Below are 16,745 nucleotides of genomic sequence, written 5' to 3'. Positions count from 1 at the left end.
GGCAGGCCCATGTTGGATCTGTTTGCCACCAGGCTGAACTGCCAGCTCCCGATCTATGTATCCCCCCTGCCGGACCCAGCGGCCTGGGCCGTCGATGCACTGTCGTTAGAGTGGGAAGGGATGGACGCTTATGCCTTCCCTCCCCCAGCGGTTCTAGCACAGGTAGTGGCCAAGCTTCAGACCACCAAGTCCATCAGACTGCTTCTGGTGGCTCCCATGTGCCCTGCCCGGCCATGGTTCGTTCCCCTTCGCAGACTCTGTCTGCAGGATCCCGTTCAGATCCCTCACCGGAGGGACCTTCTCATAAGCAAGCCAAGCGACCGTGTTCACGAAAACCCTCAGGTATTCGATCTGCACGTTTGGCTTGTATTCAAAGGGGGCTCAGGAACAGTGGATACTCCAAGCGAGTAGCCTCGGCCTTGGCTTCCTCACAGAGGAAAACCACGCAGAAGCTCTACGACTTCCAGTGGGGTTCCTTTTCCTCCTTCTGTGAAGACAACGGCGTGGAGGCCGGTTCTGCCACTCTTCCCCAGATAGCTCATTATCTGGTTCACTTGCGCAACGTTCGAGGGCTCAAGGCCTCCTCCATTAACACCAATCTGGCAGCCATCATGTCCGTTATAAGGAAGAGGTCGCCGGGACTGGACATTTCTGTACTGAGGGAGCTCATCAAGTCTTTCCGACAGGTGGAGGGTCGGCGCAAGCCGAGGGCTCCTGAGTGGGATCTGGCAGTGGTCCTTGACCACCTCAAGTCAGATTTTTATGAGCCTCTGGAAGAGGCTCCCCTCCTCCGCGTCACGGTGAAGACCACCTTTCTAGTGGCCATGGCCTCGGCGGCCCGAATATCGGAGCTTCACGCTCTTCAGGCGGATCTCCTGAGATTTGAGGCCACGGATGGAGGATCTGCGTCCTTGGGCCTCGCCCCCGACTTCGTTTGCAAGAACCAACAGGCAGACGAACTGGGACGTACCTTCCACATCCCTTCCTTAGGGCCGTTGGTAGACCCGACGGAGGAGGGAGCACTCTCTCTCTGCCCTGTCAGGGCTCTCCGAGTGTATACTGACCGTACCCGCTCCCTTAGGCAGGGGCGGCGGAGGCTCTTCCTCCCTCACTCCCAGAGGAGCAAAAGGGAGATTGATCGGAGAGCTCTTGGGGTATACCTTCGGTCGGCCATCATAGAGGCCTACAAAGGCCAGGACAGACCTCTTCCGACTCGAACCAACCCACACGAGATCAGGGCCGTCTCGGCCACCATGGCTTATCACCGCAACATTGCGGTGGCGGACATCATGGCGGGCTGCTTCTGGAAGTCTGGCTTGTTGGCTTTCTTACCTGATAAGTATGTAAAAAATATAACATTTTTTATTAAATGTCATTTTTTATACTTACCTGGTAGAAAGCCAACAGTCGGGAGTTCCCTCCCAGCCTCCCCTCCTGAGGGTTTTGTTGTCTGCCTCGCTGGGTAAGGGAATGACGTGTCCAGGTCATCTCGTGACCTGGGTGACCTACCGCCCATATGTTGACCTCGCGTCTCTACTTTTTGTAGACTGTGTTATGAGAGAAATTGAGTTAGCGCCACTCACGTGGGCATTGTTGGCTTTCTACCAGGTAAGTATAAAAAATGACATTTAATCAAAAATGTTATATATATATATATATATAAATTATTTACTTAGCATATTCACTGTTAGATGTTTGTCTTGAAAATAATGTTGTTTAGTATACATTCATATGATTCAATGTCATTGGTGTTGCTCATGTCTTAAATGTTGTTTTCTTATGTTCTTAACTCTGATGTCCACAAGATTTCCTGCCAGACAATGAAGTATTATCTTATCGTATGTGTCTTGTAGTGAATATTCAACATAACACTGTGTGGGCCTTGCCTGTGTTTTCATATGTAAAAATACTTATTCTCATAATTTATCAGCAGAATGATATTTGTATGCATGCAAATAATATGCAGTGGAAAAATGTTTTCTATGTGTATCTATATGTGTTCCAAAAGAATAACTTAGCGAAACATTGTACTGGACAGTTTATATTGTGATTTATCGTGTCATGAGATCACTACCATGGATTACTGTATGTTCCGGATGCATGTTCAAGAGAGTCAGGTCAGCTGCCGTGTTTACCATGTTTGTAACTGTAAGCCCACGAGTCTGGAAGAATGGGATAACTTCCTGTCCTCTTCTGTGACAACCACAAACCTCTTATAGTCAGTGCATTTGTCAAACAGGATGCACTCAGGTCAGATTCCACCCTGGATGTCAGCATGACACAAACCAGTAGCCAGCAGAAGGCTGTATGGCTTGCAGTGTAGTGTTCAACATTATGAATGTACTATTCAACATTGTGAATGTTCTATTCATTCTTCTCAGGATCTATTTATTCACATCATAATGTTCACATAACAAAATATTAAGTCGCATGACTTTGTTCCTGATGCACACATATGAGTGTTTGAAGTTAAATAAGTGTGTTCACATTTGGTTGTGATGATATGTAACTGATGCTGTCACACTCAATACTAAATAGTCATGGCCTCATGATAATCCACAATAGTCATGTCATGCTGCATCCTATATCTAGTTCTATCATGCTGCATCCTATATCTAGTTCTATCATGCTGCATCCTATGTCTTGTTCTATCATGCTGCATGCTATGTCTTGTTCTATCATGTTGCATCTCACATCTAGTTTTCTCATGCTGCATCCTACATCTATTTCTGTCATGTTGCATCCCACATCTAGTTTTGTCATGTCGCATCCCACATGCTGCATCCCATATCAGATTTTATCATGCTACATCCGACATCAGGTTCTGTCATGCTGTATGCCACATTTGGTTCTATCGTAATGCATCCCACATCTGGGTATGTCATGCTGCATGCCACATCTGTCCTATCATACTGCATCCTACATGAAGTTCTGTCATGGTACATTCCACATCTGTCCCATCTTGCTGCATGCCATATCTGTCCTATCATGCTGCATCCCACATCTAGTTCTGTCATGCTGCATCCCACATCAAGTTTTGTCATGCTGCATCTTACATCTGTCCCATCATGCTCCATTCCACATCAAGTTGTCGTGCTACATCCCATGTCTGTCCTATCTTGCTGCTTCAAATGCCTGTCCTATCATGCTGCATCCTGCATCTAGTTCTGTCATGCTACATCCCACATCTGTCCTATCATGCTGCATCCCACATCAAGTTGTCATGCTGCATTTTACATCTGTTCCATCATGCTGCATCCCACATCAAGTTGTCATGCTGCATCTTACATCTGTCCTATCATGCTGCATCCCACATCAAGTTGTCATGTTGCATCTTACATCTGTCCTATCATGCTACATCCCACATCTAGTTCTGTCATGCTGCATCTCACATGCTGCATCCCATATCTTATTTTATCATGCTACATCCCACATCTGATTCTGTCATCCTGCATGCCACATCTGGTTCTATCATAATGCATCCCACATCTAGTTCTGTCATGCTACATCCCACATCTGTCCCATCATGCTACATCCCACATCTAGTTCTGTCATGCTACATCCTACATCTGTCCTATCATGCTGCATCTCACATCTAGTTCTGTCATGCTACATCCCACATGTGTCCTATCATGCTACATCCCACATGTGTCCTATCATGCTACATCCCACATCTAGTTCTGTCATGCTGCATCTCACATGCTGCATCCCATATCTTATGTTATCATGCTACATCCCACATCTGTCCTATCATGCTGCATCCCACATCTAGTTCTGTCATGCTACATCTCACATGCTGCATCCCATATCTTATTTTATCATGCTACATCCCACATCTGATTCTTGTCATCCTGCATGCCACATCTGGTTCTATCATAATGCATCCCACATCTAGTTCTGTCATGCTACATCCCACATCTGTCCTATCATGCTGCATCCCACATCTAGTTCTGTCATGCTACATCCCACATCTGTCCTATCATGCTACATCCCACATCTAGTTCTGTCATGCTACATCCCACATCTAGTTCTGTCATGCTACATCCCACATCTAGTTCTGTCACGCTACATCCCACATCTAGTTCTGTCATGCTATATCCCACATCTGTCCTATCATGCTGCATCCCACATCAAGTTGTCATGCTGCATCTTACATCTGTTCCATCATGATGCATCCCACATCTAGTTCTGTCATGCTACATCCCACATCTAGTTCTGTCATGCTACATCCCACATCTGTCCTATCATGCTGCATCCCACATCAAGTTGTCATGCTGCATCTTACATCTGTTCCATCATGCTGCATCCCACATCTAGTTCTGTCATGCTGCATCTTACATCTGTTCCATCATGCTACATCCCACATCTAGTTCTGTCATGCTACATCCCACATCTAGTTCTGTCATGCTACATCCCACATCTGTCTTATCATGCTACATCCCACATCTGTCCTATCATGCTACATCCCACATCTAGTTCTGTCATGCTACATCCCACATCTGTCCTATCATGCTACATCCCACATCTAGTTCTGTCATGCTACATCCCACATCTGTCCTATCATGCTGCATCCCACATCAAGTTGTCATGCTGCATCTTACATCTGTTCCATCATGCTACATCCCACATCTGTCCTATCATGCTGCATCCCACATCAAGTTGTCATGCTGCATCTTACATCTGTTCCATCATGCTACATCCCACATCTAGTTCTGTCATGCTACATCCCACATCTAGTTCTGTCATGCTACATCCCACATCTGTCCTATCATGCTACATCCCACATCTAGTTCTGTCATGCTACATCCCACATCTGTCCTATCATGCTGCATCCCACATCTAGTTCTGTCATGCTACATCCCACATCTGTCCTATCATGCTGCATCCCACATCTAGTTCTGTCATGCTACATCCCACATCTAGTTCTGTCATGCTACATCCCACATCTGTCCTATCATGCTGCATCCCACATCTAGTTCTGTCATGCTACATCCCACATCTGTCCTATCATGCTGCATCCCACATCAAGTTGTCATGCTGCATCTTACATCTGTTCCATCATGCTACATCCCACATCTGTCCTATCATGCTGCATCCCACATCAAGTTGTCATGCTGCATCTTACATCTGTTCCATCATGCTGCATCCCACATCTAGTTCTGTCATGCTACATCCCACATCTAGTTCTGTCATGCTACATCCCACATCTAGTTCTGTCATGCTACATCCCACATCTGTCCTATCATGCTGCATCCCACATCTAGTTCTGTCATGCTACATCCCACATCTGTCCTATCATGCTGCATCCCACATCAAGTTGTCATGCTGCATCTTACATCTGCTCCATCATGCTACATCCCACATCTGTCCTATCATGCTGCATCCCACATCAAGTTGTCATGCTGCATCTTACATCTGTTCCATCATGCTGCATCCCACATCTAGTTCTGTCATGCTACATCCCACATCTAGTTCTGTCATGCTACATCCCACATCTAGTTCTGTCATGCTACATCCCACATCTAGTTCTGTCATGCTACATCCCACACCTGTCCTATCATGCTACATCCCACATCTGTCCTATCATGCTACATCCCACATCTAGTTCTGTCATGCTGCATCCCACATCTAGTTCTGTCATGCTGCATCTCACATGCTGCATCCCATATCTTATTTTATCATGCTACATCCCACATCTGATTCTGTCATCCTGCATGCCACATCTAGTTCTGTCATGATGCATGCCACATCTGTTCCATCATGCTGCATCCCACCTGATGGTTGCAAGCCCTCGTTGAATGCTTAGTGTGTTTACATATGTAAAACCCAGTTCACAATTAAGGCTTTGCTACTCCAGTTATGGCCTTATTTTCATGTTGACCCAAACCATTTTGATTTCTTGATTCAGTTTCATTCAGCTATTACCCAGGATGTCCTTACTTGAACCAAAGTAATGTGAGTTCTATGATTGATTATTTCTGAAGCCAGCTTCATGCTTGCTATAATGTGTTTCAGTGTTGTATTGATGGAAGGCAGCAGGGCTGAGAGGGAGACACCCCATGCTCCGTGCCAAGACCCGGTGTCCTGTGACCCTGACCTTGATACTGCTGTCAACTTGCTACAGCTGAGAGACTCTGACTTCCTCAAGGTCGCTCTGCAGAACGTCAACAATCACGTGCCGATTAACCATCACTTACCAATTAACAGTCATGTACCAATCAACAGATTACGGTGGTTAGAGTTTGACAATGCAGGCAACAAGAAGAATCTGTGCTTGGATGCTGGTAATTTGGGAGCTGTAGAAGGCCCTGCTATCCAGGACCAGACAGGAAGTGATGTCACAGAGAGAAACAACAACCATGTTTGTGTTGAGGAGCTAGTCGAGATTGTGGACAAGACATCCATCTTTTGTGGTGAATTGATGAAAGAAGGTAATGCTAAACGACTTGAACACAGGATTACAATAGAGGAACCTATTTCTGGGCAACAGTCAAAAATTGGAATTCATATTGTGAACTTTGACAGTTCAAATGGAAATGTAACCAAACAGCCCCTTGCAAGAAAGCAGCTGTCAAGGAGCAACAGTGTCAAGCTTTCCTGTCCAGATGCTTCTTACACAAAGTCATTTATAAAAAGTCTTCGTTCGGATGAGTCGGTTGACAGATGCAAACTTAAGTCACCTGTGGCTGAGCCATCATCCAGCATCCGTGTGTTGCACCTGGAGGATTCAGGCCTCCCCTCCTCCCCCTGCTACTCGGGCAGTGACTGTGATGTTACGGAGCAGGGCAGTGGTGAGGGCGGGGACAGTACCCCCAAGGTCTCATGCATGAGGTATCTTTCTGATCCGTCTCCACTCAGAGAATGGTCTCCAGCCATGATAGGTCGCACTAGCAGTAGTCTGAGTGAAGGCCTTCAGGACATGAGCTTGTCCACCTCCCCAAGTAGCGATGAAGCGACATGCAGTCAGGACAAGCATTTGTACATGCACCAGTCAAATCCTGACAGCGATGATCCTCGATCGCCACCACCACAGAGGATGATGCTGTTCCAGACTGCCAACTCCTTCTGCTATGGAGAGAATGATCCTCCTCCTGAAATTTCCTACCCGCCGAAGTGTAGTTCCTTTCCCTTAAGATCTGACCTGGACTTGTGTGAAAGTGTGTCCCAGGCCTCTCAGTATTATCCCAACATTGTGAATGGGAATGACAGTTACACTCAGAACCAGTACAAGAACATTGCCCATCAGTTCCTGCTGTGCCCCCTGGACACAGAGCATAATGAAGCCCACCAGCCCACCAGTGTCCAATGCTGGGGACATTTCTCCCGACCGCGACGCCACTACAAATACCGCCGTAGTGACTATTCCAGTGAAAGTGAGGATGATGTCCCAGTACGTTCTTCGGCGCCACCTTGCCGGGTGAGTGCAAGATCCCAGAAGTCCCACCTGGCCATAGGTAACCTGCAGCGGAGTTTGTCTCTGGGCACAGGGTCCAAGTCTGGTGTTCCCGATGATATAGACTGTACTGATGGCCTGGACTTCAGGGAAGGAGTGAAACCTTGTGTGTTCAAAGAAAAGTTAGCTGTAAGTCCAACAAGTTGCATATGACAAAATCATTCATTGTCATAAGAGAATTGAAACAGTTTGAAATTGTGAGTCTGTTTAATGCATCATATGTCTGGGTTTTTTTCAGCAGCGGCCTTGTTTACTCCATCAGCTGTGTTGTTCGCAACAGCGGTCTTGTATACTCCATCAGCTGTGTTGTTCACTACAGTGGTCTTGTTTACTCCATCAGCTGTGTTGTTCGCAACAGCGGCCTTGTTTACTCCATCAGCTGTGTTGTTCACTACAGTGGTCTTGTTTACTCCATCAGCTGTGTTGTTCACTACAGTGGTCTTGTATACTCCATCAGCTGTGTTGTTCACTACAGTGGTCTTGTATACTCCATCAGCTGTGTTGTTCACTACAGTGGTCTTGTTTACTCCATCAGCTGTGTTGTTCGCAACAGCGGCCTTGTTTACTCCATCAGCTGTGTTGTTCACTACAGTGGTCTTGTTTACTCCATCAGCTGTGTTGTTCGCAACAGCGGTCTTGTATACTCCATCAGCTGTGTTGTTCGCAACAGTGGTCTTGTTTACTCCATCAGCTGTGTTGTTCACTACAGCGGTGCTGTTTAATCCAGCAGCATTATTCTTCACTTGTAAAGCAAGTGATAGAATCCATGCCTGAACACCTACCATGCCTACTGTAGAGCAAGGCATGTGATAAAATCCATGCCTGAACACCTACCATGCCTACTGTAGAGCAAGGCATTTGGCAGAATCCATGCCTGAACACCTACCATGCCTACTGTAGAGCAAGGCATTTCATAGAATCCATGCCTGAACACCTACCATGCCTACTGTAGAGCAAGGCATTTCGTAGAATCCATGCCTGAACACCTACCATGCCTACTGTAGAGCAAGGCATTTGGCAGAATCCATGCCTGAACACCTATCATGCCTACTATAGAGCAAGGTGTGTGATAGAATCCATGCCTACTGTAGAGTAAGGTATTTGGCAGAATCCATGCCTGAACACCTACCATGCCTACTGTAGAGCAAGGCATGTGATAAAATCCATGCCTGAACACCTACCATGCCTACTGTAGAGCAAGGCATTTGGCAGAATCCATGCGTGAACACCTACCATGCCTACTGTAGAGGAAGGCATTTGGCAGAATCCATGTCTGAACACTTACCATGCCTACTGTAGAGCAAGGCATTTCGTAGAATCCATGCCTGAACACCTACCATGCCTACTGTAGAGCAAGGCATTTGGCAGAATCCATGCCTGAACACTTACCATGCCTACTGTAGAGCAAGGTATGTGATAGAATGCATGCCTGAACACTTACCATGCCTACTGTAGAGCAAGGCGTGTGATAGAATCCGTGCTTAAACACCTACCATGCCTACTGTAGAGCAAGACATTTGGCAGGATCCATGCCAGAACACCTACTATGCCTACTGTAGAGCAAGGCATGTGATAGAATCCATGCCTGAACACCTACCATGCCTACTGTAGAGCAAGGCATGTGATAGAATCCATGCCTGAGCACATACCAGGCCTACTGTAGAGCAAGGCATTTGGCAGAATCCATGCCTGAACACCTACCATGCCTACTGTAGGGCAAGGCATGTGATAAAATCCATGCCTGAACACCTACCATGCCTACTGTAGAGCAAGGCATGTGATAGAGTCCATGCCTGAGCACCACCTATTGTCTATGTATGCATTATTGTCCAAGAAACGTAGAAATCAAGTAAATTGTTTTGAATAAAGGAAGGGACTAAATGAAATCTTCAGTTCCAGCACACTTTTGTGTTTAGAACAGTTGTGCAGATTGTAATGTATGGTGGATGTTGAGTGTTGAGACTACCCTTGTATTGCCTTCTTGTTTCAGACCATGAAGAGATGGTTTGCAGATTTCAGTGATGAGCAGAAGAATATAGTTTTAAAAAGTTTATTGGTAAGTAGAATGTTGATCAGGTGACCTGACACAACTGAACTCTCTTTTAAACATGTAGAACATAAGTGGGACAGGAAATAGTAATGATTTGAGTGTCACCTCAGAAGATGAAAACATCAGTGTCACACCTGACCTTGATGGAGACATGCACGAGGGGGTGTCAATAAGTTTTGAGCTTTGCATAGAAAAACACAAAATATTGGTATGAACCACATTTATTTTTCAACATAGTCCCCTTGTGAGTCAAGGCACTTGTTCCATCTTTTCTGCCAGGCGCTGATGCCATCTCTGTAGAAGGCGCCAGTTTGGTCCTCAAACCAAGCCTCAGTAGCAGCAATAAGCTCATTATCATCCTGAAATCTACGACCAGGCAAGTGTTTCTTGAGATTTGGGAACAGATGGTAATCACTTGGTGCCAGGTCTGGAGAGTAGGGGGGATGCTGCAAGATTTCGTACCCGCATTCCTGGACAGCAGCGGCTGCAACGCGAGAGGTGTGTACTGGAGCATTGTTTTGATGTAGAAGAATACCATGTCTGATCTTGCCCCGGCGCTTCTCCTTGATTGACTGTCGCACTTGCCTCAACAAGTTAGCGTAATATTCCCCATTCATTGTTCTTCCTTTTGGTAAGTAATCTATGTGGATGACGCCTTTGCTATCCCAGAAGACTGTCGCCATTACCTTCTGCACTGATCTGGTGGCTTTGAACTTTTTGGTCCTTGGAGAAGTGACATGTTTCCATTCCATGGATTCTTGTTTGCTCTCAGGATCATAGTTGTGGATCCAGGTTTCATCACAGGTTACTAGCCTAAAGTGAAAATTTTCTGGATTTTTGTTGTATCTGGTTAGCATGGAGTTGCTTATGGTGACCCTTGTTTGCTTCATTTCATCTGTAAGTATTCTTGGCACCCATCTTGCACACACCTTAGACATGACGAGATGTTCATGAAGAATTGTCGCAATGGATCCTTGTGAAATGCCTGTGGTCTCCTCTTACTCGTGGAGTGTGATTCGATGATTTTCCAACACAAGTCTATGCACTCTGTCAATGTTTTCCTGACTAGTGCTTGTTGTTGGGCGACCTGGATGGGGATCATCTTCAAGACTCTCTCTACCATGCTTAAATTCATTGATCCATCGTTTCATGGTAGCAGATGAAGGGGCAGACTTCCCATAAACTGCTGAAAGCCTTTCTTCAATGTTCTTCGCCGAGTTTCCTTCAAGAACTAAAAACTTCATTACTGCTCTATACTCAATTTTGTTCATTTTCACTGCCATGAGTGGGGTCTCTTTCTGTCAATGTGAGCTGTTCAATAACTTCTGAGAGTAGGATACCAAAACTTATGTATCACATCAGCTACATCCCAAGGTTCAATGTCGTACCATAGGCTGTGACACCTGGGTATGAAAAATGCTCAAGGCTCAAAACGTATTGAAATCCCCTCGTATTTACTGCACCTCTTCAGATGAAAACTCACAGAACTCAAAAGTAGTCCAACACACAGAAAAACACAAAGTAGTCCAACACACAGAACACAAAATGCATTCCAACACTAGGACTGAAATGGTACCCAGGTACTTCAATACAAGGTAGGTAGGAGCATTACTCGAGTAGTAACATTCTACGTGAGTACTCGTCCAAGGAGAGTTTTCTCCCCTCTCATTAGTGTAGTTTTGTCGGCCCAAACAACATGGCAGAACAGTCATGCTCCAACATTTCGTCTTATTTGAAGCTAACTGAAGACAAGCTGAAAACAGAATACTCATTGAAAGAAATGTCATTCAAGGGTGGCAAGACCTCAACTATGAAGAACCATCTCTAGATTAAGCATAAATCTACGTCTGATAAGCCCACCTTGACATCCTTTCAAAAGCTGACTACCCTTGGCAGATTCACTAAAGAAGTACCACACAATATTTCCAAATTTCATATACATTCATATCGACAATATAAAGTGCCAAGAATCAGCAAACTATGTAGGTCGAAAATTTATACGTGCTTGTAATGACTTGCATTTCTTCCTGCCTTGACTTGAATAGCAGGTTACTGTAGAATTGAATGTAAATATTCAAAGTAGATAGTGCTGGAAGCATGATCTATGCTATATTTATTCACTCACTTTCTTATAAGCAGTGTATGTTGAAAACGCCCCAAAGTCACTGCAAATGCACAACAAAAATATAGGAGAATTTATGGACAGCATTGTAGAAAATGGTACAAAATACAGCAAACAATCATTTATTTTAATTTATTATTTTAGATCAAACCCAGACTTTTCAGGATTTGACAAGGAGTAGTCTCACTTACCCTCCCAGCAGATCTTGGCTTGAGTACTTTTAATTGTTACCTGTTTCAACCCTATCCAGCTCATTTTTTTGTCTCTGATCCCCATAGAAAAGATCGCTGTTTTGTACTAAATTTCTGTCTGTTGAAATAGTTTGTTTGTTGCAAGATTTGCAAATTCATCCTCTTGGCTAATGCCAAAGTTTTTGTATGTCTGCCACAACAGCAGTAGATGTCCATATGTATGTCCATATGTATGTCCATATTTATATAGATTTTCCTTATCTTGACTCATACTTATTTTGAGTCTCCTTCTATCCAAACATAGTGGAACACTTGAATCCCTTAAGTTCCCTTCCTTGAAGAGGACATAAAATCAACACTTACTCATGAGTAGCCTCCCTTTAGCCTTTGCATAAGCGTGCAAATCAGTCACATGACCAGTCATAACTGTCAGTCATTGTCCAAGAGGATAGATGTGAGGGCAGCTGCATCCCGATACAACACCATATCCTTTAGCTTTTGACCTAAAACGTTATATATATATGTAGGTATATCATGTAAAATTCCGCTGTATCCGGTTTTTGGTCTGTACATTTACATTATGTAGAGAGTTATTACCAAATTGTATGTAGTCAATGCGTAGTCTTGCATTTTGTCATTGTATGTTTGCTAACATTCAATGAAAACTTGCTTGGGTTGAAAATATCTGTGGTATGCAGTTGATCCGCATGTATTTTGTCCTTCTTGCACTACTGGACTATGGCTTACTCTTTTTCTGCTCCCGTTGTCTCCTTGGGATAAAAAAGGAAAGAAATGATAAAGTGAAAAATGAAACTGAACTTTACAGAGTTCAATAGTTGTGTTTTTGCTTTTCTAAGGTGTGCAAAGGATCATTTTAGAAGGCAAGGCCATGTCATTTCGGGTTATAACACTGATAAAAGCAGTAGTAATCGTGTGTTAACTGCTGCAGATATTCATCATTTTAGTGAATCACCTAGTGGCTCCCAGGGCCAGTCCTTTGCTACAGTGGCGGGCTCCATCTCCACTCAGAAGAGATAGTAACTTACTGATATCATGTCAAGTAAGGCCCAGACTGTAGAACTTTGTCCCAGACATGTTCGTGAAGCATGTTACAGTGTAGATGTTGGCTATGTTGGATCAATGTGTGGCTGCCAGGGGAGGTGCACATTTGAAACTAATGATTTCAGATAACATCGGAGAATGCACAAAAGTTAAATCCTCATCACAAAGGCTGTTGAAAATGCCATGTTCATACCTGGCAGACATTACATGAAGTTATCCTGCATAAAGAAGATTGCAGCTACATACTGATCCTTCTCATTAACATTGTTTGGCAGTAGTCACCAGCCAAAGATCAGACCAACAGTTGCAGTGCATTACAACACAGTTTGTTTCTTCAAGAGGATTTTACACGTTTCTGGTTTCTACAGTCACCTAGCAACAACATTTAGGAAGCATGAGAAACCTCATCACATCATCTGTATATGATGGACCACATTATTTTCAGTAAAAAATAAAAAGTGGAAGAACAGACACAACTCTTATTACTTCAATACTATGCTGTGAAGTTTTTCGTGAGCTTCCATTCAGCCACCTACACACATGTTCCCTTGGGTAACTCTAGGACAGGCCGTACAGTCAGATTACGGACATGGCTGAGTGTTTTTGAATTCCATAATGATTATTTGACTGCACTACCAGGGACTTCACTTTTCGACTGCTATCCACTCCACTGTAAACAGACTTCCATCATGGATCTTGGGTGATTTGAAGTTGAAGATTGATGCAGCATCACTGCATATTGCCAAGATTCAGGTAACAACATCCTCATTACAGATGAAGCGTGTTCATAGTTGATTCTACCTCAGCCATATGACCTACCTAACAGAGCCAAACTGCAGTGTTCATCTATGCGCAGTGGCATCAACAAACAGGGATCAACTGGATTACCAAGTGAGTTACAGTTCATGTTACATACAGACATTAGGATCCCCGATAACAGACTTGTTTGCAAACAAATTCAACAGACGGTTACTGACATTTGAGTCTCCAATATTGGATTCACAAGCCTAGGCTAAAAATTCTCTCAGCATACCATGGGAGGGACTCAATGTGTACGTGTTTCCACCTCCGGTACTACGGCCTCAAGTGTTACAGAAAATCAAACATACAAGGGGACTACAACTTACTGGTCATGTCCTACTGGCCAGTGAGGGTGTGGTTTACAGACCTCCTACAAGACATCCTGCCTTAAAACTACCATTTGGCTTTGTGGCCTAAGGGATAAGGCATCAGACTTCAAATCTGAAGATTGCGAGTTCGAGTCTGGTTGGGGTCATAGTTCAGTGTTCATTTTGAATGGTCAAATCTGCTAATTCATCCACAAACCAAGCAAGCTCTCAGATACTCTGTCACCAGCTACATGTGTGAACCATATTGAAGCTTGTTTGAAGAAACAAGGACAAACGCCCAAGCGGCGAAGGTTATCATTTTCATCTTACAAAAGGTCTACTTGATCAGTATTTGATGACAAGTGAAAGAGATTCAAGTTATATGCTAAGCAGAAGGGCTTAACTACAAGTAAAGCATCTCATCCTCAAGTGGCTGACTACTTGTGTCATTTACGACACAAGACATTTAAAAGGCCCCATGTTATAGACGTACTTAGCTGCGTCTGGTACAGTCATCACTATGAAAACTGCCTAGTACAGTCATCACTATGAAAACTGTCTAGTACAGTCATCACTATGAAAACTGCTTAGTACAGTCATCACTATGAAAACTGCCTAGTACAGTCATCACTATGAAAATTGCCTAGTACAGTCATCACTATGAAAACTGCCTAGTACAGTCATCACTATGAAAACTGCCTAGTACAGTCATCACTATGAAAACTGGTATAAAGTTGCCGTAAGTACCAAAGCTACCAGCGCTACTATGTTCATTCCAGTTGGAAGATCAACAAGAGAATTTCAAGACTCCCTCATGGGATCTCAGTGTAGTACTACAAGTGACGCTTCTGAGCCATTAGATTGGACATCCATGGTCCTGCTATCCGAGGAAACAGTATTTTGAGTTTCCCTATCAATAGATGTCCGGATGTCAAATGTACATGTGCTGTACTGTGCGTGACCACGCTTGAGAAAACGGTGCATCATGACAGTGTATACCTTGGACTCAGGTGGGATTCAACTGCCAAGACAGCCTGATAGACAATTTCACTTCCCAGCAGTGTTTAAACACAGTGAAAACACACATGTAATGTGAGACTCCCTGGAAACACACATTATGTGACTCTTGCAGATAACACACTTGTAATGTGGGACTCCCTGGAAACACACTTGTAATGTGAGACTCCCTGGAAACACACTTGTAATGTGAGACTCCCTGGAAACACACATTATGTGACTCTTGCTGATAACACACTTGTAATGTGAGACTCCCTGGAAACACACTTGTAATGTGAGACTCCCTGGAAACACACATTTTGTGACTCTTGCTGATAACACACTTGTTATGTGGGACTCCCTGGAAACACACTTGTAATATGAGACTCCCTGAAAACACACATTATGTGACTCTCCCTGGAAACACACTTGTAATGTGAGACTCCCTGAAAACACACATTATGTGACTCTTGCAGATAACACACTTGTAATGTGAAATTTCCTGGAAACACACTTGTAATGTGAGACTCCCTGGAAACACACTTGTAATGTGGGACTCCCTGGAAACACACATTTTGTGACTCTTGCAGATAACACACTTGTAATGTGAAATTTCCTGGAAACACACTTGTAATGTGAGACTCCCTGAAAACACACATTATGTGACTCTTGCAGATAACACACTTGTAATGTGAAATTTCCTGGAAACACACTTGTAATGTGAGACTCCCTGAAAACACATTATGTGACTCTCTTTGGAAACACACTTGTGATGTGAGACTCCCTGGAAACACACGTTATGTGACTGTCACTGATAACACTCATGTAATGTAACTCTCCCTGGAACACACTTGTAATGTGGGACTCCCTGGAAACACACTTGTAATGTGAGACTCCCTGGAAACACACGTTATGTGACTCTTGCTGATAACACTCATGTAATGTGACTCTCCCTGGAACATACTTGTAATGTGAGACTCCCTGGAAACACACGTTATGTAACTCTTGCATGTGAGAGTCAGTGATTGAGTTTAGTTTATGCTGAACGTAAAACTAAACTCACTCACTCCTGGAAACACTCATGTAATGTGACTCTCTGTGAAAACGCATGTTATGTGGCTTCCTAAAAACACACATAATATGACTCTCCCTGAAAACACACAGGTTATGTGACTTTCCCTGCAAAAACATGTTATGTTAGAAAACATATGCAATATGACTTTCCCTGAAAACACAGGTTATGTGACTCTCTTTGAAAACACACGTTATGTGACACTTCTCGAAAGCACGTATGTAATGTGACTTGCTCTGAAAACACTCATTATCTGAGGCTTCCTGAAAAACACATATGATCTGATGCTTCCTGAAAAACACATTTAATGTGATGCTCCCTGAAAAACACTTTTGATGTGACAATCCCTGGAAACACACATCTAAGTGACACATCCTGCTGTCTTCTATTACAGAGTGGTTGTGACTTGCCCCAGATTCATCTCTTGTCTGTGAAGATGGAGGCGAATCTTCACCGAGGCTGCCCCCCGAATTGTCAGGACATCATTACCTGGTTACCTAGCTACCTAGCTGCCAAGATCATGTCCTACCTAGATCCAGGTTTGTTTCTATAAATGTTAAGATTTCACTGAGGTAGACATGGCTAGAGTACCTTGTTTCATTGGGGGTAAATCTGGCTAATACTAGAGCACCTTGTTTGATTGAGGTAGAGATGACTAGCACAAGAGTGCCTTGTTTCATTGAGGTAGAC

General features: G+C 43.9%; 1 protein-coding gene across 1 annotated transcript in view; it reads left to right on the top strand.

The window, feature by feature from the left end:
- Nucleotides 1-16,745, top strand: part of LOC137295516 (F-box/WD repeat-containing protein 7-like) — a 67,417-nt gene that overhangs the window by 7,710 nt on the left and 42,962 nt on the right. The window contains exons 2-4 of the mRNA XM_067826883.1: nt 6,016-7,582; nt 9,444-9,509; nt 16,450-16,594. Of these exons, the coding sequence (XP_067682984.1) occupies nt 6,026-7,582; nt 9,444-9,509; nt 16,450-16,594 (1,768 nt within the window). The 5' untranslated portion in view covers nt 6,016-6,025. The remainder of the gene's footprint in view (nt 1-6,015; nt 7,583-9,443; nt 9,510-16,449; nt 16,595-16,745) is intronic.

Source organism: Haliotis asinina, chromosome 9, assembly GCF_037392515.1.
Source record: "Haliotis asinina isolate JCU_RB_2024 chromosome 9, JCU_Hal_asi_v2, whole genome shotgun sequence".
Taxonomy (NCBI): Eukaryota; Metazoa; Mollusca; class Gastropoda; order Lepetellida; family Haliotidae; genus Haliotis; species Haliotis asinina.
Note: the sequence above shows the minus strand (reverse complement) of the source record. Positions and strands in the feature narration are given on the sequence as shown.